General features: G+C 38.1%; 1 protein-coding gene across 5 annotated transcripts in view; it reads right to left on the bottom strand.

The window, feature by feature from the left end:
• Jmjd1c (jumonji domain containing 1C) overlaps positions 1-25238 on the bottom strand; it is a 169385-nt gene that overhangs the window by 110550 nt on the left and 33597 nt on the right. For 2 of the 5 annotated variants that reach the window (XM_013351163.2, XM_026785831.1), the window contains exon 1: positions 23085-23327. The exons of 1 other annotated variant lie outside the window; for it this stretch is intronic. In XM_013351163.2, the coding sequence (XP_013206617.1) occupies positions 23085-23249 (165 nt within the window). In that variant the 5' untranslated portion in view covers positions 23250-23327. Of the gene's footprint in view, positions 1-23084; positions 23331-25238 lie in introns of those variants that run through there. 2 more of the 5 variants (XM_026785830.1, XM_013351164.2) reach the window with 2 other exon arrangements.

The raw sequence follows: 25238 nt of genomic DNA, 5'->3' as shown, positions 1-25238 counted from the left end.
TAAAAAAAAAAAAAAAGTCGTTCCATTCTGGTAGTGATTTTAAATGATCTTTTTCTAAAAATGTTGACCATGGGGGCTGGAGAAATGGCTCAAGCAGTTAAAAGCACTTGCTGCTCTTCCAGGGGACCCAGAGTTGATTTCCAACATCAACATGGAGGCACACAGACATCTGCAGCTCCAGTTCCAGGGATTAGACACCCTCCTGTGTACTCCATGGGGACCAAGCACAAGACTCGAAATACAGGCAGGCAAAACACCCACACTGATAAAATGCAATTAAAAATATTTTTATGTTGACAAAAGAATCATCTTTTGACTAATATCAAGTATAAAAGTATGAGCTAATTTAAAGTTGAAGGAAAAGTACATAAATAGCCTTCATTTAAACATCAAGCAATCTATACCTTTTGGTTTATAAGTACTGATTAGACATATCTATAAACCCTGACAGAAGTCAATTATTAACATGTAGAGAACGATTTGCAGCTGGGTGAGCCAGTGGGCCGGTCTAATAGAGACTGACATCCGCACAAGTGATAATTTGCAGCAGAAGCTAGACCTTCAAGAGAAAGGTGTTGATTTCTGAAGCCTGTGTTGGAATAGCATATTTAACTGGGTATATTCCAGACCCTGTTTCTAACACTAGGCTGTCTTGTGATGACTAATATTGACTGCAAACTGTTAAGGGGTTTCCAGAATGGGTTAACTGAAGTGGGAAAGACCACAGTAAATGTAGACAGCACCACTGCTATCTCTCTGTTTTCTGACTGAGGACGCAGCATGAACCTCACTCTCATGCTACTATGCCTTCCCCGTCCAGGGTGGATTAGACTATGAGGCAGAATAAACCCTTCCTTACCTTATAGCTGATTTTGTCAAGCATTTTATTGCAGAATAAGAAAGCAGTACAAGAACATAAAAATAAGTAGAAAACAAGAAGTAATCTAACATAGTGGAGTCAGCTACAAAATATTTTTACAGCCATGTATGGTGAAAACCACTGCATGATAATGGAAAAACTCAAGGCTCCACGGGATAAATGAAACTACTACATTCATAAATTCAAAGTTTCAGTTTTGTTATTAAAATTAATTCTCCCCAAATTGATTCACAGTTTCAGTATAATCCCAATCACAATCCCAACAGTATTTTCTTTACATAGATTCTAAAATACACACAGGGTAGTACAAAGAGAACAGAAAAGCCAAAACCATTTCAAAAAAAGAAACTGGACTTCTAAAACTACCTCATTTAAAGCTGAATACCAGGTTAGTAAGATGTTCCATTGGATAAAGGTGTTTACCAAGCAAGCCTGGCAACATGAGTTCAATACCTGGAACACACATAAGGGTGGAAAAAGGAGGGTACCAACTACAGAAATTGCTCTCTGACAACCGATTACATACTCCCCAATGCACACGCTCACACGCTCACACGCTCACACGCTCACACACACACACAACACACACACACACACAATGGTAATAAAAGACTGAAAACAAAGTTGTCTACAAGAATATTGCTTAAAAAAAAAGACGACAAAATCAATAAAAGAATGCCACAGAATAAATCTGTAATAAATGAGAATTGGTCTTTGATAAAAGTGTAATGTCACCTCAAAGGAGAATGGGTAAGTATCCTCAACAAACAGTGCAAAGATAATTGGACATCCATACCCCCACGTGCAATATTTAACTTTAATCCATGCTTCATATCCTAAAGACTCAAACTGCTCAGACTTAAGAATATAAAACAAAACAAAAAAAATTAAGTCAAATAAGGATTAAAAAGAAAAAAATTTTAACAAGCCAAACTCTTGTGGCCCTTGGGTAGCAAAATGATTCATGGAAACAGTATTAAGATAATAATCCATAAGAATATTAACAAAATTAATTTTTGCTCTGTGAAGTCAGTGCTAACAAAATAAAATAGCCACAAACTAGAAAAAATTACAAATTTATTCGACAAAACATTTGTATCTTGAAACAAAAACTTTCAAATCTCTCAAAAGGAAAGGAAGCACGGAAACATAGGTAAATAATTTGAACAGGTGCTTTTAGTGATGAGAACCACAGAACTCAAGCATGCAGAACCTCAGATACTGAAGAAAGTCAGTTACACTCTACAAATGAACAAACTCATCCTCGGACTCTAAGGAGATGAAATTTAAATGGTAATACTGTAAATTAAGTGGAAGACAATTAACAGAAGTGATCCAAAATTAAAGGACAATCTGGTGTTCTAGGAGTTTCAGATATAAAACCTACTTTATTCAAGTTCAAAGTTTATTATTATTATTATTAATAATAATAATAATAATAATAATAATAATAATAATAAAATCCTAGAAAACAGCCCAGGCCCTCAGATAAACTAAAAACACTTTTTTCCCCTGAGATAAAATCTAGCTACTTGGCCCTAGAGGGCTTGTACTTAACAAGGTAGCTCAGTCTGGACTTAAATTTTCCACAATCTCCTGATTCAGGTTGCTGAGTGCTTAACTTACAGACATGAACTACCATGCTTAGCTATACTGGCACCGTTCCACAAACATACAGAGGGCACTGGCACACAGTCTTATTGCCGTGTACTCTACTTAAGGTAAGGGTGGGGAGGACAGTAACTGCTGTGCGTACTATCGTTAACTTTCATTTGTTCAAAGGTCCACACACTCCAACTAGTTGACATGCCTCTCAAGTTAGCTTTGTTTAAAGGTTTCCACCTAATGTTTTCCTGCTGTGATTATATTACTAAAGAAATCAAGTCGTTAGTTCCTTATAATCTTCATTTATCTATATTTTGCTGACTCCTCAATGTGTTGTGTGTCTCCGTCCTTGACCTCCTGTAACTGTTCAATATGGTCTTACTCAAATTCAGGGTTTAAAAAAATATCTCCAAGGCAACTTACCATTGCTTTTTAAGGGATTGCATTAGTGCTGGCGAGATGGCAAGAAGGTTAAGAATGCCTAGTTCTCCTGTAGAGGTACCTAGCTCAGGTCAGAGTACCCACATCCCACATTTCACATCCACAGGGAATCCAATGCTAATGCTATCTTCTAGAGTCTGGAAAAAGGTTCTTCTAGAGAATATTCTCAACCTATGGGTTGCAACCTACTTGAGGATATCCTAACATATCCGACATTTATCTTGCAATTTGTAACAGTAGCAAAATTACAGTCAGCAATGAAATAATTTTATGGTTGTGGTCATAATATGAATAAATTTATTAAAAGGCCACAGCATTAGGAAGGTTAAGAGCCACTGAATCTAAACTTTAGACAGACATAAAGAAACATGTGTACATGTACAAAAATAAATTTTTGAAAATGTTTATATTGAGCTAATTTTATCTTACTAGGATTAATGTTAAATTTTCATCATCAATTAAAATCCTTTGTTTAGGTGATTAAGGTAACTAGTATATAAAAACTAAAAATATATTTAGGAGCAAAATGTCTAAGTGTAAGCACATTAATACAGCAAATAGCTAGATAAACCTCTTAACAGTCTTAACCAAAACGAATCCAAAGCACCATGTCTTCCAATGTATTCCACAGAGCCCTATCCTGACTCATTAGATATACACCAAACTGTAAAGTGAACAAAATTGATGGATTATAAAGATTCCATGAAAAAAGTAAGACTGGATAAAAGAACAGAATTGAGTGATACTAGAATATTAGAATCCTATATTAATAAATGCATAATTATAATGTATGAATAAGTATAATGCATATAATTAAATAGTAGAATCACAACAATAGCAATGATAGTTTAATGAAATAAAGGAAGTTAAGCTAAACCCAGAGCTGGGAAATTCCAATAACAATCTACCACAGAGACAGCCCCAAAAGTTAAGAAACTGTCTGGGGTAAAGTATAGCTGATATTAAAAACTGGGTACAATTTATACCAGCAGCAGTGTTTAAGCAGTGCCTTTTCCATCCCAGACTAATACTCTTATTCTGCTAAAAGAGGTTCATTCCCTAGACAAGTTTACCAGTGGGTCTCTAGAATAGAGATAGTCAATGAAGTGGTGAAAAATGTTTCCTGAAAAGGACAGTTAAACAAGTTTCAAAAATAAAATCTATTCAGGATTAGCATCTGTTCCCATGTCCAGTCTTTAATCAATGGTTACAACTTTCAAAACTGGGAAGGAAAGGGACCAGCATCTGTAGACACTGCATGCATGTGTTATGCAAAACAGTCATACACATAAAACTAAAGTAAATCCAAAAACTTATTTCCAAGTCTTTAGGGATAAGGGATGGGGTAGGGAGTTCGAAACAGGGTTTCTCTGTGTAGCCCCGGCTGTCCTGGAACTCACTTTGTAGACCAGGCTGGTCTTGAACTCATAGCGACCAACCTGCCTCTGCCTATCTAGTGCTGGGATTAAAGGCATGCGCCATCACTGCCCAGCTTATTTCCAAGTCTTTTGTCAAGACAAAAGTAGATTTCTTTGGGAAATTTTAAGTGTTTTCAAGATTTAAAAAAAAAAAAAATCACCACACTAACTTCCAACATTCTCAGAGCTCATGATGTGCCTTTTTTATTACTAAATGCAAGTAGTCAAACCTACAAGTTATTTCGTGGAAGAAAGCACAGAAAAAGGAAGAAAGCACATCACAAAAAATGTTAAGAGCAATAAACACCTAATACTGTCGATGAGACCAGAGAAAAACAACACAATCAACAACAGAAAGAGTCACTATCGGCTGGGCGGTGGTGGCGCATGCCTTTAATCCCAGCACTCGGGAGGCAGAGGCAGGCGAATCTCTGTGAGTTCGAGACCAGCCTGGTCTACAGAGCTAGTGCCAGGACAGGCTCCAAAGCCACAGAGAAACCCTGTCTCGAAAAACAAAAAAAAAAAAAAAAAAAAAAGAGTCACTATCAAAAATAAACTAAAGTAGACTTTAAATTAAACTATGATAGAAATTATGGAAAAAGGTTTTAAAAAGGAAACTGAGAACTTCACAGTAACTACAACAACAAAAACCCAGGAGAAAAACATTTTAGTTAAAATGGTTCATTAATCTATACAAGTTTCAGAACAGGCCATGTTGGGGCGGGAGTGTCATAGAACAAATAAACACCTTCCAGAACTAAGAGTCAGAAATGCCCACACGGAAAGGCAGCTCTTGAGAGGTTAAGTACAATATGTGAAAATTAACAGAGGTCTAGAAATGAAGCATGAACAGAAGAAAAGACCCCAAAAGTGCTTGCCTGAGAACTGACCCCAGGGCCTTTGAATTTTAGATCAAGTGTTCTGACACTGAGCTGTATCTCAGAGGGGTGGGGAAAAAAGAGGAGGAAAAGAAAGAGGGGAATTAGGGAGGAGCAGAAAGGTATGCAGGCATGTTTTGTCTACAACTTCTCAATCAAATTCTAAAAGGTAATATATAAAGCTTTGGAAACTGTAAGGAAATTTAATTTTTAATCTCCAATTCCATTTCCCATAAATTCTAAGTCAAATTCTAAGACATAAAAGTTCGGAAAAGCAATCATAATGATCAAGTTATGTGATACACATCTGTGATTCTTTAGTTTCCAGAGGATAGAGGAAGCAAGATCAGCTTTAGCAACACAGTAAACCAACTCGAAAAGGGGGGGAGGGGGGTTTGCAAACAAGAAAAGTTAATTACACCATAAACTCAATTTGTTGAAATGATAAATTAACTTTTTAACTATTGCCTGTTCAAAATAACACTGCTTATGACGTTTGTCTTTCATCTAATTTGCAGGGTTTGGGAAATTTCTAATAGATCTATTTATTCTCATAGGGTATCTATTAGATGCTACAAACAGTATCAACTAACCATTTTATGTTTTAAAAGATCCTTTTCATTTTATCTGCATCATGTTTTGCCTGCATGTATGTATTGTATCCCATGTGTGCCTGGTACCCAAAAAGGCCAGAAGAGGGCAGCAGATCTCCTAGAACCGGTGATAGATACAGCATTGAGCTGTAGGTGCTGGGAACCAAATCTGGGTCCTTGCCAGGAAAAGCCAGCGCTGTCATCTCCAGCCCTATAATAAATCATTTTAATAGCTTAGTAGTGATTCACTGTGAGGATATGTGAAAATGTCTGTGATTCTACACTTAGCGTTTTCTACTTTTTACTTTAAAATCTGTCGGGCCTGGTGGCGCGCACACCTTTAATCCCAACACTTGGGAGGCAGAGGAGGGTGGATTTCTGAATTAAAGGCCAGCCTGGTCTACAAAGAGTTTTCCAGGTTCGGGATAGCCTGAGCTCCAAGGATAGACCCTGTGTTGAAAGAAAAAAAAACTGGACCTATAAATTTTTCTATATACATATCTTGCTATCATGGCTGTTTTAAATTACAATGACAAAACCAGAAAAAAATGTCAAGCAACTCCCAACAGAACAAAAAGAATGACTGTGACATCAGAAATAGTTGTAATCAAAAGGTACAACAACTGAATAAACAGTTCCAAAAACCCGCCTACTTCAGAATGATTTTTTTTTTCAGAGAATAACTTGGTGTCAATAAAAATACAAAACCAAAACAATAGCCCCTGGTAGATAATGAAAACCTTGAGGAAAAAAAAAAAAAACTAGCCTTTCTGCTAAACAATCTATTTAAAAGTAACTATCTAACATAAATTGTTATCATTATCTACTTTTTCTTTGTACTGTTGTGTTGGGACTTAAACCTATTCATGTTTTTAAACCATAGGTTTTCTAAATCACATAACCCTCCTCATCTAGTAAAATGCTACATGGACCTTTTGTAAACACTAATATGAAAGATTAATAATGGGATAATTATTAGCATAGCAATTATTTAGTTTATGTAAGAACATATATAAAACTCATTCTCACTTGTAAGCAATAGGTTATCAGCCTTTATTTGGTCGATGTATATTTAGCAAAACTGTATTAAACATGTTCAATCTTTTCCATTTTATATTCTATAATTCCTGATATTGATATTAATGTCTTTAAGCATTTACTGCTGAAAAGTGGTATCCATATGTATACCAACACTGTAAATTGTAATTCTCTATAAGAATTACCTCTATAAGCCTAAAGATACAAAAATGGCTACAAACCCATACAGCAAAACATACAAGACTATATTCCTCAAATGTTGTTTAAAATACAGTCTTTCTTACAATATCTAACACAATGAAAAGCAACTGCAAAGCCCTATGGAAAATCAACACCTGCAGGAAAAGATGCATTTTGGCAAAAGTGGCCTGTTCATTCATCACTCAGTTCTCAAACACTAAAGCACTCCTCTCCCTTCCTGTGCACTCAGTGGATAGCTTTAAGAACACAGAGCTTACAGTGTTCTTGCTGAGCTCACACAACTACACAGCTGAACCTATTACTTGGCCTAAAAACAGTCTTTCAGAGAACAAGTTTTAATGTGGATTCAAGTTTTAGACAGAATATCTGCTCTGTGGTTAAAATCAACCCCCATTGAAAAGTTACTATTTTTAAAAAACTCAACTAATTAAGGTGCCTAAAACTAACACTAAAATATAAGAAACCTGAAATAATATCTACACTGTGCAAGGTAAATGTGACGTATACAGGTACCTTTAACAATTTCACAGTCCAAAACATCTCAAAATATTATCTATTCAACAACATTTTTATACAGATTTCTGAACAGTGATCTCTTAAGCTACTGGATTTAATCCATTATGAGGGGCTAATTCATTTTATCCATATCTTACAGTGTTTTGTTAATATTTTACAAAGTTTTAGATAATATGAGAAAAAGTTTGAACATTTTTTGGCATGTTACTAAACCATAAAAGGCCTGTCAAAAACAAGGGGAAACTGTCTAGCTGGTTGATCATGCTTTGCTGGCAATTTCTCAAACATCTGCTAAAGGTCAGATTTCCACTGCATGGAACCAATCAATGGAACTACACAGTTCTCCTAGCATTCTAAGAAGCTAAACAAAGACCACTATTTTACGTAAGTGACATAGCATACTTGGCTTTGTAATAAATTACAGCAAAATCTAATGCTTTCTTAGCAAAGAATTCACACATTTAAAGAACACTTCTGAATTTCTATTTGTATTTTAAATTAAAATTATGTTTTCTGTGTTTACAAAGTATGAATATTATAAAAACTCTACCTTTTCTATTTGGTAAAAACTGATTTTTACTTTTATATTACAAAAAGTACAAAGGTCCTAATGAAATTTTAAGACAATTTTAACAATAAATACAGTTTTTACAAATTTGAATACATGCTAATAGGTTGTTCCTGAATGTACTGGAATGCATTCTGCAGCTCATTCACATTTGCTGAGTTTCTAGAAAGCAGTATTAGCCAAAAAAAAAAAAAAAGTAAATTTTTTACAGCAACAGTTATAATTTCTTTCTGTGATCAGAGACTGACATTAGGGATGTGAGACAGTGCAGTGGTTAGGAGAGCTTACTGCTCTTGCAAAGGACTTGGGCTTGGTTCCTAAGACCTACTATCAGGTGGCCCACAACCACCTACAACTCAAGTTTCAGGCTGATGCCCTACTCTAGCCTCTGGGGGCTCCTGCAAGCACATGAGACACATAAGCACACAAACACATAAATAATAATTTTTAATGTGACTGTCACCAAATTTTTAAAAAAATTGCTCAAAATACCTACAAACATTCCATACTCAGAAAATCTGAGTATTTATTTAAACAATAACTGAATGAACACAAATAGCTAAAGTTCAAGGAAATTAGAAAGAAGTATGTTCAATCTATGACAAGTTCAGAGAATGTGTATGTTTTGAGGCATGGTCTCACTATATAGCCCAGAATAGGCTGACCTCCTCAACCCCCTAAGACAGGGTTTCACTATATAGCCTTGGCTACTCTGAAGTGCACTAGCACTCCAACTCACGAAGAACCACATTTCTGACTTACCAAGTGCTAAGAATGAAGGCATGCATCACTACACCTGGTTCTTTTTCTGTTTATTGTTTTTGTTCGTTTGTTTGTAGACAGGGTCTCTATTGTGTAGCTCTAACGTCCTGGAACCCTCTAATGTACAAGACTAACCTCAAACACTGAGGTCTACCTCACTCTGCCTCCTGAATGCTGAGATTAAAGGTATACTCTACCATACCTCTGGCTCTTTTTTTTTTTTTTAAAGATGTTACATTGAAGACAAAATTTAAAGTTCACATACATTTCAAACTATCCCCTATACATAGCTAAATATACTGCCATAAAGTTTGGTAAGTATATTACAAGAATAATTATAAAGAGTTGAAATGTCTTTTTATATAAGAATGTCCACATAGTATGTGTGAGGCACTAAACTTAATCGCCAATACCAATTTTCACAACTGTGTGTGTGTGTGTGTGTGTGTGTGTGTGTGTGTGTGTGTGTGTGTGTATTTACTGGGGAGAAAAAGACTGACGATAAATGCCAATGCCAGAGCAACTGTAGAGGACAGAGAACAGCTTTGTGAAGTTGGTTCTCTGCTTTCAACTTTTATTAAGTTTCCAGCCTTTTACTCATCCATCCGAGTCACCTCCCCAGCCTTCAATATTTTTATAATGAAAACGAAATGAAGGCCCTATGTCAAATAGCAATTAGTAGGAAATAAGTGACTATTTGCAACTTCAGGAGGAGGCGAGCAAGCTTGGGCTGGAGAGATTGCTCAGCAGTTAAGAGCACATGATGCTCTTGCTAAGTAGCCTGGTTCAATTCCCAGCACCCACAACTTGGCTCAGAACCATTTTTGAACGTCAGTCCAGGGTATCCTGTGCCCTCTTTTACTTCCAGGTATGCACCTGGTGTGCTTAAACATATGCAGGCCAAAACAGTCATGTACATAAAAATAAATTAAGAAAACAAAGAGCCAGGTTATGGTGGTACACACTTTTAATCCAATCTCTGAGTTCGAGGCCACCCTGGTCTACAGAGCGAGTTCCAGGACAGGCTCCAAAGCAACAGAGAAACTCGAAAAAACAAAAGCAAAAAAGAAAGGAAAAGGAAGGAAGGAAGGAAGGAAGGAAGGAAGGAAGGAAGGAAGGCAGGAAGGAAGGCAGGCTCAATATTAATCTTATTTGTGATAGAGGAATGCTGTATCTCATTTAAAATTTTTAAAGTTGACTATGAACTCACGGCAGTGGTGGCACATGCCTTTAATCAAGAGGAAGGCTAGCTAGAATTCTGTGAGTTTGAGGTCAGTCTGATGTACAAATTGAGTTTCAGAACTGCCAGGGCTCTTACACAGAGAAACTTTGTTCCTGCTTTTATACCAAACCAACACTGTTTGAAAGATAGAGAAGACATAATGCTGGAAATGAGTTTGGGTAAACTCTTAAAACACTCATTAGCTAGCAACAAAAGACAGTGTGAGGCTTCGGTCCCTTTCTAATGCCTCTCTTCTGAACAGCTAAACAAGCTATATTGTTCTATACTGTCACTGACTATTAAGGACAGACCAAGAGAACAACATTGTCATAACCAATTCTTTGAATTATTTACTTCTGGACTTTCTATGACAACAAAAATTTTCTCTCGTTTAACTACTGTACTTAGAATTTGGATTAAATACATTCATACTCAATCTCTAACTGAAATATCTCTAAATGCTTTAAGAAGAAATGTTAATACCTAAACATATAAACTAAAGAAAGGTGAGTCAAAAGGAAAACTTCGATCAGATCCAAGTTTTTATAACACAATTAAAACTACAAAGCTCCGCTGGGCATTGATGGGACTGTTACAGAGAAACCTTATCTCGAAAATAAAATATAATAAAAGCCTCATATGGGTATAAGCATAGTTTTTTTGGTATTTACAGCTTTTAGATTAATCCCCAAATAGAAATTCACAGGCATTGAATATCTAAACTGACTCACAAAATGTCATGGACATCTGTTAAACTTTTCATAATAATTATTAACACAAACTGTTTTTCTCACATAGGAATCTCACTAAAGAAAAGGTGATGGGCTGGAGAAGAGGTAGCTTGGCGTTTACAAGCATTTATTGCTCTTATTCCCTCATCTGGTACTGGCACTGGGGACTGGTCCCTGCATAAATGCACTCTACCACTGTGCTCTATATATTATATACACAGACCTTCCTTCCCTGCCTTCTCACCTTACATCTGTAAATCCTCTGCCTAATCATTTTATTTTGTATTCTCTTATGTCTGTCAGTACTCTATTTTCATACACTCCTCCCATTTTTATGCAATATTCCTTTTCTAATCATCATTCACAAAATTCACACAGTAGCTAGTTAATAAAAGTTAATGTCAACATACCCTGGTAATAAGACAGAGCACTGACCCTTTTTATAACCACACCTAACTCCTTTGTTTTCAGCATCATATTCAATCACTTCAAATTATTTATACTTTCCATAGCTACCATCACCTTAATCTTAATATTCTACTCTACTCACTTCCTTCTTTTTATGTTTAGGGTTGTGTTTCTAATTTTTATTAATTTTATTAAATGACAAGTTCATACATATATATTTTGATTAAATCCATTTCCCACTCCCACCTCATCACTCTCAACACATCCCTTTCCTATCTTCTTTTTTCATTTTTTGAAGGGGTAAATTCACTTAGTTCAGTTAGTGATGCCTGAGTAGGTATGGACAACTACCCAGAACTACAGTCTAAGTTTTAAATACAGAAATGTCTCCAAAATTTATATATTCCAGAATACTTTTTCTAACAGCACCTATTATTTATTAAGCAGTGCTCTGAATGCTACCTATACGTTATAACAAATGTGCACAATGACTGACTGGTCACTGAAGCTGGTAAGATATTTCACAGGAAGAAATAATTTTAAAGAATTAGATGAAAAAGAAAAAAGCAAACAAAAATACTAATGATCCAAGGGACTAGTCTCATTAAGAGCTCGTCTGCTAGCACACAAGTAAAAGGTAACGTATCCTAAGACGTCAGGGAGAAATAATCAATCTGGGGACTAGCTATATAATTTCCTCCCAATTTTACCCTCACACTAAGCATAAAACTGTCAGTTCCTCTTAGTAAAGCTCTGACACAGAAAACATTCAATGTGATTTCAGCTAGATCACATACATAAAATATATAAAGACAGCTTTATGTGTACATGTATTTGTATTGGTTCTTTAGAGCTCTCAATCCTCTTCATCTTCCCAAGAGCTGATGACAGGCATGTGCTACTATATTTCATGTTGTTCTTTTGGATTTAATGAAAAGAAACAATTAAATTTAAATTTTCTTTAAAAAGATATCCTTTGTAACTTCTAATCATCTAGTAGCATGCTATACGTAGATGTACATCAATAGGAGCCTTGTAACTCAAATGTTACCTAAAGAGAATAAAAAGAGGACTTTAAACAAAACGATGTCAAGTCTAGCAAGACGGTTCAGATACTAAGGGCACTTGCTGCCAAGACTGACAATCTGACTCTCAGAACACACACTGTAGAAGATCCATCTCCAAAATGTTGTCCTCTGACCTCCACACATATGGTGGGGCACAAAAATAAATAGATGAGTAAAAAGGAAGCAATGGCACAAAAATTTTTGAAGTGTCAAACAGTCTTGGCTGGACTTCCAGTTAACAGATAGGTCCAACTCTTGCCTGCTCTTTATGTGCTAGGCCATTAACTCATCTTGTCAGCAAAAGTAGCGCAATGCTTCTCTAACTATCCTTTACTAGCTACAGCACAAGTGTAACTACATATTATTATGTAGTAAGAACCTTTAATTTTGGGATGGTTCCCATTCCTGCCACAAAATATATCCTACCTTCTCTGACATGACTTTTTTTACTCTGACAATTAACTATCAAAATTAGGGATAGACTCCACTGGATAAAAGCTCAGTCCTCACCACACACACTATTGAGAGTTTGTGTAGAAAGACTAACTTCGTGCTAATGTCTTGTGAAAATTATCACTTACATTTTAAAGGGATGGAATGGAATTTTCATGTATAGGAAGCTTTTTATAAAACTGATATTCCACTTCAAAATAGGGGGAGCTTACTCCTATAGTACTGTACTCACTTTAGATACTACAGGAAAGTATAGATTTACTCAAACATCTCTGCAACCAATTACTAGCTATAAAAATAAGAAATTCCACAACCACCTCCCTTCCCTGGTTTAGTAATTTACTGAACAATTATCAAAAGTTGGGAAAGTAATTACTATTACTGATTTATTACAAAAAATACAATCTAGTAACTGTCAACTAAAAGAAACAAAGAACAAGGAGTATTTCCATGCCCTCCACCATTATGCTCATCCTTTCAATACACTGGGTTTTTCAACATGGAGCTTCCCAAGCCCACCTGTCAGCTAGGAGTTTGTAAGAGCAGCTTTCTCACAAGTCAAGACTATGGCTATTGAAGATGAACTGCCTCTACCCCTCCCCATGCTTCAGGAATTATGAAGTAAGAATGGGAGCTCAACTTCTTTTGAAAAAAAAAAACTTTTTATTTTTTAAAATATGTATTTATTATGTATATAGTGTTCTGCCTGCATGTATGACTGCACACCAGAAGAGGGCACCAGATCTCATTACAGATGGTTGTGAGCCACCATGTGGTTGCTGGGAATTGAACTCAGAACCTCTGGAAGAGCAGTCAGTGCTCTTAACCTCTGAGCCATCTCTCCAGCCCAGAGTAGAACTTCTAATCAAGGTGTGGTTCTTCTGATGATCAATGCTTATCCTGAAACTATGTAGAAGCCTACCAAGGGTCTTCTCATAGAACAAGATTCTCCTATAACGATTTTATCTCAAGAAATGCCCAAAATATTCAGTATTCTGCATTAGAAACACAAACAATAAATATATATTTATTATGCCACAACTGTGTAGATACTGGCTAAGTATGTTAATCATCTTTCTTTATTCTAAGTACCACTAAAGAGTTTACTTTGTTACTAATAACTTTTAGTATTTATATATTCAAACACCTTTACTAAGACTCAATATATGTAGCACAAATTCTAATTGGTCTTAATAATAAAAACCCAGAGTCAGATATAGGGGTTAATGCTGAAGATCAGAGAAGCAAAGATGCCAGCCACTAGAGAATTCTATTACCTCCTTTGGTCAGACCAAAGGAGCAATCCTGTCCTCAGATTTCATCCTCAGACTGCAACTGTCTCCACTAAACCTCAGACTGCACTGAGCTCCTGTCTCCTGTCTTATATCCTCTCTCCGCCCAGCCATATCACTCCCGTCTCCGCCTCCCTAGTGCTGGGATTAAAGGCATGGGATCCCAAGTGCTGAAATCACCTTTGTATGAGCTCTGCTTCTCTTTTAGACAGATTCAATCTTGTATAGCCCAGGATGGCCTTGAACTAACAGAGATTCCCCCAGCCTCTGTCTCCCAAACCCTGGGATTAAAGGTGTGTGCCACCACTTCCTGGCCTATAGTGGCTTAGCTCTGCACTTTGATCTTCAAGCATCCTTTGTTAAAAATAAACAAATGTGTGTGTATATATACACACACACACACACATAGATATGTAGTTGAGTTTCCTGATTTCATTCATGAACATTACAAAATTCACTGAGTTTATTAGGTTTTTTGTTATTAATGTATCCCAAAGAATTCAAGAAAAGATCATAGAAAAGGATTGCTATAGACAATCCCATCATATCATACCTTTTTGTAACAATACTAATTCATATCACCATTATATTTTGCCTAGATCATCCATTATCTTTCTAATTGGTTCTAGTAGCCCATTAATTAGTTTCTAGTAGGTAGGTACCTAACTGCCTAACTAGTTTCCCTTACTCATAAAAGTGTGTAGTGTCTATAGCAATCCATCTTTTCTATGATGAAAGTCTCCAAAGGCTTCTAAGCTACTTAGTGTAGAGGCTTCATAGTAGCTTGAGCAGCATTGAAACTTCTCAATATTCCATTTTGATGTTGTCTTCGGTTACTGGTAGTCATGTAGTGGTCCTACTTGCTTTCTGAATGTGCTTAAGTAATATGTCTTGCATATTAAGGGGAGGGGAGGGGGAGAAAGAGGAGGGAAGGAAAGGGGATATAATTCATTGATAAAATGCTTGCTTATCTTATATAAAACCCAAGTTCAATTCCCACTAGTGCCCAATAAACAAAGAGAAAAAGATAATTCTAGATATACACTTTTCACATTTTTTTGGTAGTTTTTTGTTTTGTTTTTTGAGACAGGTTTTCTCTGTAGCTTTGGAGCCTGTCCTAGAATTAGCTCTTGTAGACCAGGCTGGCCTTGAACTCATAGAGATCCGTTCGCCTCTGCCACTAGAGTGCTGGGATTAAAAGCATGTGCCACCACCGCCCAGCCAATGAGCAAATCTTAAACCAATTCTTGGGTCTTCCATACCAAACAATAACAAAGTATCTGGGTGTGAGACATAGGAAAAAGGGAGGGGCATTTTATTTTATTTAGGGTTTGTTATTGTTGTTCGAGTATATATGGTTATATACTTAAGAATTATTGCAAAGATAAAAACAATTATTTATTCATTCTTTCATTCATTTACTTATTTTGGAGGCAAAGTCTCACTATGTAGCCAGGGCTGTCCTAGAATTCACTATGCAGATCAGATTCACCTTGAATTCAGAGATCCACCTGCCTCTGTCTCCTGAGTGCTGGGATTAAAGACGTGCACCCATTTTATTCAGATGGGTAATGCTGAATAAATTGGCTTATCTTAAAAGAATTCAATTTAACATTAAAATTAGATATATTAAAAGCTAAATCAATAAAACACTTTAGAATACAACAGAAATGCTCTCTAAGGCCTGTTAAGAATTTTAACAAGCCAAATTATTGTAGGGTATAATCAGCACAAACACTAAAAAGAGAACAGTTTGCCACTTCTAAAATGTCTCCCAAATCCTTCAGGGAATACTGTGCTGTCTGGATGCTAGGCCTCTACCTATGGATTAAAACAAAATAAAAAATTCGATGCTAAATATCCTCAAAGCTGTCTTATGTTAAATGGCAGTGCATAACTGCATCCATACACTCACACTATGCTTCCTTCTCTGCTATTCCTCTGAACTTGAAGATACTTACACAGATGGAGCAGATGTTGCAGGCTAAGGAACATCTTTCACAAGATGGAATTAATCATGTAGACCTCCATCTATTCTAGGAATGCTGGCTGTTTCTACTACAATGCTAAAGCTCTCTGGCATTTGGACAGTAGTTCTCTGCAGTCAATATAATAATTTCTGTAACAATACATTAACATAGCAAATAAAAGAACTTTGAGATGATGGTAAAGAAGCCGAATTCAAACATTCATCATTTGATACCAATGTAAAACAGTTCCACCTAATAATAGATACTAACACCGCAGACCTTTGGAAACAAAAAAAAAAAAAAAAGTCATTAAGTAGGTAAGTAAAATCTAAATAAAAACATTAAGATTAAGATATTTTATTTTTCACTCATTCTCTTCTCTGTGAATAAGTTTCACAAGATATCAATAGTTTATTATCACTTCCAATAGATAAGAAAAGATGTACTTCTATGTTTTAATGCTTTAAAAGCAGGGTTAAAACACTAAATATAAAAAGGTGTAGTCCATAAATATCAAAGCCTAAAAGAAGCCTCAATATTTTAAAGAAGGATAATGAAAACTTACACATATGTAAAGTTTTACAGTTAAACTACCCACCAGTATATTGTTACTGATAATCTGCCTACTGATACTTATGTCATTTTAACAGGGTAATTTTTAATTTCAGATACAACATGTAAAAAATTGACCTTGGAGTCAAACATAAGTAGTGCATACAATGCTAGGCATGGTGGTTCATGCCTTTAAGCCAAGCTCTGGAGCTCTGCAAGCTCAAGGCCAGCCTTGGTCTATATAGTAAGTTCCAAGCCAGAAAGGGCTACTTAGTGATAACCTTTCTCAAAAAAAAAAAAAAAACAGAAGACCAAAGCAAAAAAAAAAGGGGGGGGGGAGCAGTTATAGACAGATTTGTGAATACTCTAGTGAACGCTGGGGAGAAGGAAGGTCTGGACCTAGCAGTAGCACAAACTGAAAGTCTCTCCCAATTTGGGGAAAGAGATGTGCAGCAACAAATAAATAGTAACAGTCAAGTGAGCTTGCAAATTACTTTAACTGAAGTCTCAAAAAGCAATTGATTTCATGGAAAAATAAATTAAATTCTATTACAACAGGTATTAGATCCAAATGCAAGGAAGAGGTAGTAATACATTGAGACTGAAGAATGACCAATGTCTAAATGGCATATCTATACCTACATAAAGTACAAGGTAGATTAACAAAAACAAATTTTTAAAGCCAAACTAAGCAGGCAAGGGACTAACCTCACTTATCAAATTAAAAGTGAACTATAGTTAAGGAAAAAAATAACAGTTCAAAAGGACTTGAATTGTGGCATTACAGAATCTAGGAACAAAGATTAAGAAATAATGTAGGACATTGAGCACCTTGGCTCACAGATGTTATCCAGAAAGGTTGGCCATGAATTCAAGGCCAGCCTATGATATATGATGAATTCTAGATCAGACTAATCAACCTCCTGTTTTAGGGCTGGAGAAATGAGTTGATGTTAAAAGCATTTGTTGCTCTTGCAGGACACAGCTTCAATTCTCAGCATCCATGTGGTGGCTCACAAACCATTTGTAATTTCAGTTCCAAGGGATCCAACACCCTCTTCCTCTGAATTCTGCAGCACCAGACACAAACATGATGCACATACACAGGCAAAGGAAACACTTATAAAAATAAAATAGTAGCTAGGTCTAAAAAGACTCAGTGTAAATCCCCATACACTTACTAACATTAAAAGATCTGTTTTGTTTTTATTTTGAAAGTTCACAAACTACAAGCCATTTGAAACAGCAGTATGGCAAAGTATCAAGGGATGGTAGATATGAAATCAGAAACCTACATTCATATTCTTGCCCTGAGACTTTCTGGTTTTGGGGATTTCAAAATTCTCAAATTCCTTTATTTTTGAGAGGTTTAAAAAAAAATAAAGACAGACATCATGCCAGGCATGGTGGCGCACACCTCTAATCCCGGTACTCGGTAGGTAGAGTGTTGTTTGATGTGTTTTACTCTTTTGAGGGGTCCACCACCCAGCTCCCAAATAAATCACACATGGAGGCTTATTCTTAGTTAAGAATATCAGGTCTTAGCTTGGCTAATTTCTTGTCAGCTTTTCTTAACTAAGTTATCCTGACTACCTTCTGCCTCTTGATGTGGGATTCCCCCTTTGTATGCTTACTAAAGAAACTGTCTTGTGCCTGGGCAGGGAATTTAGGTGGGTGGGGGAAAACTGAAAGGGAGAAAGGAGGCAGAGGCAGAGAGAAGTCATCAAGCGCTGACAGAGACAGACATGCTGAAACTTTGCTGGTAGGCCACGACCTCGTGGTGATGCACAGATTAATGGAGATGGGTTAAATTAAGATATAAGAGTTAGCAAATAAGAAGCTAGAGCTAATGGGCCAAACAGTAATTTAAATAATATAGTTTCTGTGTGATTTATTTCGGGGCTGAGCAGCCAGGAACCAACAAGCAGCCTCCTACTACAGCCTCTGGCTTTTTCCTTTTTTTACTTCTGTATAATCTTATTTACACTCTTAATCCATGGTTGGCTAGGTGACTGGCCCCTACTGTCCTCCTCTCCTTGTTCTTTTGCTCCTCCCTCTTCCCAGATTTATATTTATCTTCTCTGCCTGCCAGTCCCACCTAATTTTTCTCCTGCCTCACTATTGCCCATTTAGCTCTTTATTAGACCATCAGGTGTTTTAGACAGGCAAAGAATCACAGCTTCACAGTGTTAAACAAATGAAGCATAAACAAAAGTAACACACCTTAAAATAATATTCCCCAACAACAGAAGACAGGTACATCTCTATGAGTTCCAGACCAGCCTTGTTTACATAGTGTGTTCCAGGGTAATTGGAGTTTTAAGTGTTAACATGTCTCAAAACAAAAGTTTAAAATACCAACCATTTTCACAGCGTTATCTCTTAACCATTTCAATTTAGTAGACTAATAAATTACTATCTGTGAAGCTCAACAAACATTACAAGATCTAAGAACTAAATGTTCTACCCAGTTCATAAAATCAGAGCTGTGACTACAAATTGAACGCTACGCTTCATTCTCAGTAGGTTTGTAGGACTGCAAATACCCAATGTACACATTTAGAAAATTTCTAGTGAGCGGTTAAGATGCACAGCCAGGGTTTTCTCCATGAAGAGGTAGTTTCTCTTCCCATATAGAAAGATTAAATCCACTTACCATTTACACTGAACCATAAGAAACCACAACATCAATTAAAATCACAGGAGAGGTCCTCATCATTCTTAAGCTTCCTATCTCCTCTAAGTGCTAACTGTATGATACTCTGACCTCACATTCTACTCAAGAGTAATGCTGAGTTCTAAACTACTCTATCTGGGCTGGGGAGTAAGCCCAGGGCCTCATACATATGAAACACAATCCCTACCACTGAGCTAAAACCAAATCCCTAAAATATTCTGAATAATTCTGAATCTGGTGACTGAATCGTTCATAACACATTAGATGATAAGCCTAAAAAATGATCAGACTCATCACTGTTAAAATATTGAAGTTATAGATAAAATTTAAGATCATTATAACTTATAAGGATTTGCCTCTCATTTATAAACCAAACATGAATATTTTAGTAATGTGTGCTTAGACACTAGTTTCAAAGAGCAGATACAAAAACTACAAAAAAATGCACACATAAGTGAAAACTAAGGAAACAAGGCAACCTAAATCTGCTATGATGGCTCATCTATGTAATCCAAGTACTTGAGGAATCAGAAGCAGGAGAACTGCATTGAATTCTAAAACAGCCTGGGTTATTGTGAGCTCCAGGCAAGCCTGAGATTGGTGAGACTCTGCAAAACCCAACAATATCTATACAGGATATTTAATCTAGCAGCATAAGAATTCCTAAATCGTTTAACTCAGGAGGCAGAGACAAGTGGATCTCTTTGAGTTCAAGGACAGGCTGGTCTTTACAGAGAGTTCCAGGAACAGTCAGGAGTTCATAAAAAGATGCCATCACACACACACACACACACACACACACACACACACAGTAATGAACATACCAATTAATAGCAAATACACTCCTCACGTATAGAGAATCTAAAGAAATAATCTAGAGAATTGGTATACTAAGGTAATTTTTTATTACGTAATTCATGTTACTCTTACAAAAGCTTCGCTTTAAAGATAGACACTAACCAACTCACACCAACATTAAAGATCACATACCTGACACTCATCTGTCAAATTAGCAATCACTAACAAAAAAAAAACTCAACAATACACTTCTATCACCTCGCCAGAGTTCAATAAGTGCGTTTCTGTGCAGACAGCACACGTGTGCACTATGAATGGAAGCCAGAGGACAACCCCACTCGTTATTCCTCAAGAATTACATCTTTTGTGTTTTAAAGTCTTGACTTTTCAAAAACATTCGCTCATGCACGGGAGAATTTGTATGGAGGTCACAAGACAGTTCACAGGAGTTGGTCCTCTCTGTGTCCTGGGACCAAAGACCAAACTCAGGTTGTCAGACTGGCACAGCAAGTGCTTTTGCAGCCTAGCCCATCTAGAGATCTCATTGGTCACATTTTCTCTTTTATTCCTTTGAGACAGAATCTCTCTGGCCTGGAACTTGTGGAGCTAGCTAGGCTGCATGTCAGCCTGTCTACCAATGAGCCCCAGAGAATGAGTCTGCCTCTGCCTCCTCAGAGCTAGAATTTCAAGTGTGCCCCCACCACACCTGTTTCTACCTAGGTCTATTCGGAGGGCATCAAACTCAAGTTTTCACACTTACCTGTATAAATTGCACTTTAAAGACTTTATTTAATCACCCTAGGTCAATAATACACTTTTTAATGAAGCAGACATGCAAGAAAGCATATCTCTATTCCTTTCCAGATGTATCTGCTAAAATAGGCACATTACCATAACTGCATTCTTCCCTTCATTTTGGGTCAAAACGTTAAGAAACATTATGATCACTTAGTTATTTGATTTACTTTTAGTCATTTGAACTAGACACTCACAAAAAAATTACTGACTAAAACCTCAAGTGATTAAAGAAATGTATACTCCATCATTTCAAGATGTAATATCATAGCCTATACCTCAAAAACCCAAGAGGGAGGCAGTATCACTGTCCTTCTTGTGATTCCTGCTGCTAGGGAGGTGGAAACATGAAGTGCTCTTCAAGTCCAGATGTTCAAGACCAGCATAGACAACCCAGAGGTGAGTAGAACTGGGGTGCATGATGAGAAACTCCCAAAGAGTAAACAAAGTTTAAAATAAAAGTAGTCACAGTGTTTACCACAGACAGTTCTGCTCCCTTGGTAACATACAGTAGGTACACCATAATGGAGACCAACTGTGAGCATTTTTTTAATATAGCTGAAAGTAAAATTATACAACATTGCTGCTAAAATGTTCTAAATTCATTTCAAATAACATGTAAGGAACACTGGGAAAATTATAAAAACTGTTGGTTCTAGAATGAAAAAAGGGAAATTATACAGTAACAAATGAATTCTCAAATTGTTAAAGGAAGGCAAAAAGTCACACTGTTGCAGGTCAGAGTGAATTTTCATCCATTAAGTAAAATTTATATCAACTAATTTATAGATATATATTGTATGAACCAATAATTAAGAGGTAAAGTTGAATGTGTGTACCAAGTCAGGAGACAGAAAAACAATGTCACCTCCTGAAAATTCCTTCTTTTCTTTCCAATCAATTGCTTTGATCTACAGGTAACTTAATTCTTACTACATCTGTGGTAGAGGATCTTGACGGTAATCCCACCTGACCTTGAACTTCCTCCATCACTTCTAGAAGCATTCAAACCAAGACTGCCTGACAATTTTTACTTTTAATTAACCAGCTTATTATCTTGCTATTTCCCCCTGTATGACAATTTCCAGTAGACCTTGGCTATCTCTAATACTACCTAGCCTAAAATCATTTCCTAATTTTCATGTACTAGTAACAGTATGGTACAAAAATTCTGCTCCATGTTTGCTTTAGTGTCTAAACCATTACCCAAATATCCTCCAGGTAAAACCCTCAATTTTCATATCAGAAAAAAGGAGAAATTAGTTCAGCACATCTTTATACAAACACACAATAATGACTAAGTAAAACTATCACAAGAAATCACTAAGATGAAGAAAGAGTTCTTTTTCGATTTTTACAGAAAGAATAACCAAGCAGAGTTTTGTAAATTGCCTCTATTCTTACTTTCTTTCATAAGTAACTATTAGCAAACTAAACACATTTTCCACGACTAAGTAAAATAATAAATGCCATGTGTAGGTAACATGCAGTAACTGTAGCTAAGAATGGTTTGCAAGAACACACTCGAGTCTTTCAATACCTCTATCAAAATGGTAAATACTTTGCATGTTTCAGTGGATTTGAAACTGAATCTAAATACGAAGGAATTTTTTTTAATTTACAGGAGAAAATAAATCACACAAGTCGCTATGAACTTCACAAATTCTGTATTTACTGAACAAGGCAGGGAGGGTTAGTCAATTCCCTGCCTCTACTCTTTCCCATTCCCTAATGAGAATGCATACGTAACTAACAGAGCATTTCCTGGCTGGCACAAAATCATACATACACATTCGATAACACTGACCGTGTCCTGTGTAAGTGGCAAATGGGGGTGGGCGCTACTTATAAGTGTTAAATGTCCTTCGAAACCTTAATTTACTCTATCTCTCCCTTTGTGGAGCCATATAAAACTCAGGAAAGGGAACCCTAAAGCACTATTCATTCGAACAACAATAACAAAAGTACTAAGTGATGGAGAAAGGTTTCCATTACTCCTCATACCAAAAATATTCCCATCGTTTCCGATTACAAAGCCAAAAGCCGGACGGGTTTGCGACCGGCAAAGCGCAGGAGGAGTTGGGGCCCCGCGGCGCGGGTCCTTAGCCGGCCCGCCCCACCTGCCGCGCGCCCGCCAGCCCCGCACCCCCAAGCTGCGCTCCCCGCCAGGCCCCGCGCAGAGGGGCGTGCCCCCGGGCCACCCGGCCGGCCGCTCTTACCGCCAGGTCCGGGTGGCCGCTGTCGCGGTGGGACACGGCTCGGATGACACCGGCCCGCCAGCCGCTCCCGCAGCCGCTCTGCCCGCGCTCGGGACGCGCGTCCTCGCCGGCCGCCACGCACAGGAACCGCTTTCCCACCAGCTCCGGCCGCGTCTCCACCGCCATGGCCGCCTCTACAACGGGAACGAGTGCGGCCCGCTCCTACCGGCCGCCCATGCCGAGGAGCCTACCGCAGGCGAGGCGGCCCGCGAGAGAGAGCGCCCCAGCACGCTCCGGCATCCGGAGCCGCGCCAGCCCCGTCCTCCCGCGCGCCCCACAGGCAAACTGACAGGAATGTGCGCGCGGCCGGCGCAAGCGGCGCGCCGCGGCCAGTACCCCTCCGCCCGCGCCGCGGCGCGTGTTCTTCCGCGGGCGGGGGGTCGGTGGGAGCCGCCAAGTAGTACCGCCCCACCGGCTGCGCTGCGGCACCGAGCGGCAGCTGCAGAGGGACGGTGGGCCGAGGCTAAGCTGCTTCCGCCGCTCCTTCCTCGCCCCCTCCGAGGGGCGACTGCCGAGGAAGGGCTCGGCTGCCACGCGCGGTCGCAAAGCAAACTCCCGGTGGCCCGCATGTCAGGAGCGACGTCCTTGCGGACACATAGCTCCGTAGTCAAGGAGCCCGAATCCCCGCGCGGCCCTGGGGAGCCGCGCCGCCCACCCCACCGTGCCCGCTCGGCAGCCCGCGGCTCTAAAGCAGCATTCCTCCCGGCTGCGAGTCTAATTCCGCGTTGGGGCTGGTCGGAGATTTACACCTAGTGCCGCCTTTTTACAGGAACGCCAGACACTCCACCGCGGGCTGTTACCGACGTCCTTAAATTTCACAAACTGTCTCGGCGCCAAGACGAGTACTCAGCGTACTAGAACACAGTCGAGTAATAAAACAGAAAGCTCCAGAGTCAGTTACTGGAAAAGACTATGGAAAGAAAAGATTCGTGGCCAATCACACTTGAAGAAAATAAATGATGTTTACTTCCCGTCCAATCACAACAGGACTTTATAACCCAGACAAAGACAGCTAGGAATTCCTCTTCTGGTCGCGCCTCAATTCTCAGGATCAGAACTCCCTTTCAGACACCAGTGAGCAGTTTGAAGAGGGACATCCTCTACAGGCTTATTTTATTTAAAGCATGTTTGTGAAATTTTGAATCTAAATCCAATCTGCCGTTTTTAGTGATTATCAACTTCAAAAATGTATCTATTCCAGTAAAAATTTCTTCCTAAACTACTACTCCGCAAAAAAAAAAAAAAAAAAGCTTTCTGCAAAGCCTTATAGTAGGGCTGCGTGTGCATAATAAACACAAAGGACTCTTCCCCATCCACAGAACATTTGAAGCAAGCAGTTAAAGTGGCAAACAGCCATTGGGTATATAAGCGATGGGAACTACAAGGCTGAGTTGAATTGAGCAGTCTAATTTTACTTGTCTAAAGAAAAGCAAAACTGTAATGCATAAAGGAAAATTATGCACAAAACTGCATGCTGGCGGCTCAGATTTCTCAGGACTTCTTCCCACATGAGGGTTAACAAACCTAATAAGCCAATGAAAAGAGTACAGCATATATACAGATTTTTAAAAGAAGTCTCATATCAAATACCAAACCATCAGTGATCTATCTGCTTTTTAACCTGGGGTACAAAGGAAATTGGGGCTGGGGACAGAAGGTGCGAATGGGTGGCAAAGCACCTGTCTAGCTACTCCAAAGAAAGCCCTTGGAGGGACCCCAGTGTGGGTGAAGAGTTTGGTTTTGCTTTTTAAAGAAAACTGATTCCTAACTCTCAATGATAATGCTACTGCAGGTAAAGCAGTCCAATAAAAAGCATGGAAATACAACAAAAATCACGTTCCCGGTAGAAACAGTGCTTTCACAGGCCATGTATCCCCACAGCTGTTTTTCTTGCTGAGTAATTCGGACTGACTCTGAACTCATCCTTTTGCTTTTCTTTTGAGACAGGGTTTCTCTGTGTAGACCAGGCTGTCCAGAAACTCAGAGATCCGCCTGTCTCTGCCTCCCAATTGCTGAGATTCAAGGTGTGTACCACCACTGCTGGGTCCTTTTGCTTTTTTCAGATGCTGGGATTATATGCTGGCTGCCACCACATCCAGCTTTAGCGCATTTCTA

This window comes from Microtus ochrogaster, linkage group LG2, assembly GCF_000317375.1.
Source record: "Microtus ochrogaster isolate Prairie Vole_2 linkage group LG2, MicOch1.0, whole genome shotgun sequence".
Taxonomy (NCBI): Eukaryota; Metazoa; Chordata; class Mammalia; order Rodentia; family Cricetidae; genus Microtus; species Microtus ochrogaster.
The sequence above is the reverse complement of the archived record's forward strand: the minus strand, read 5'-3'. Positions and strand labels throughout refer to the sequence as shown.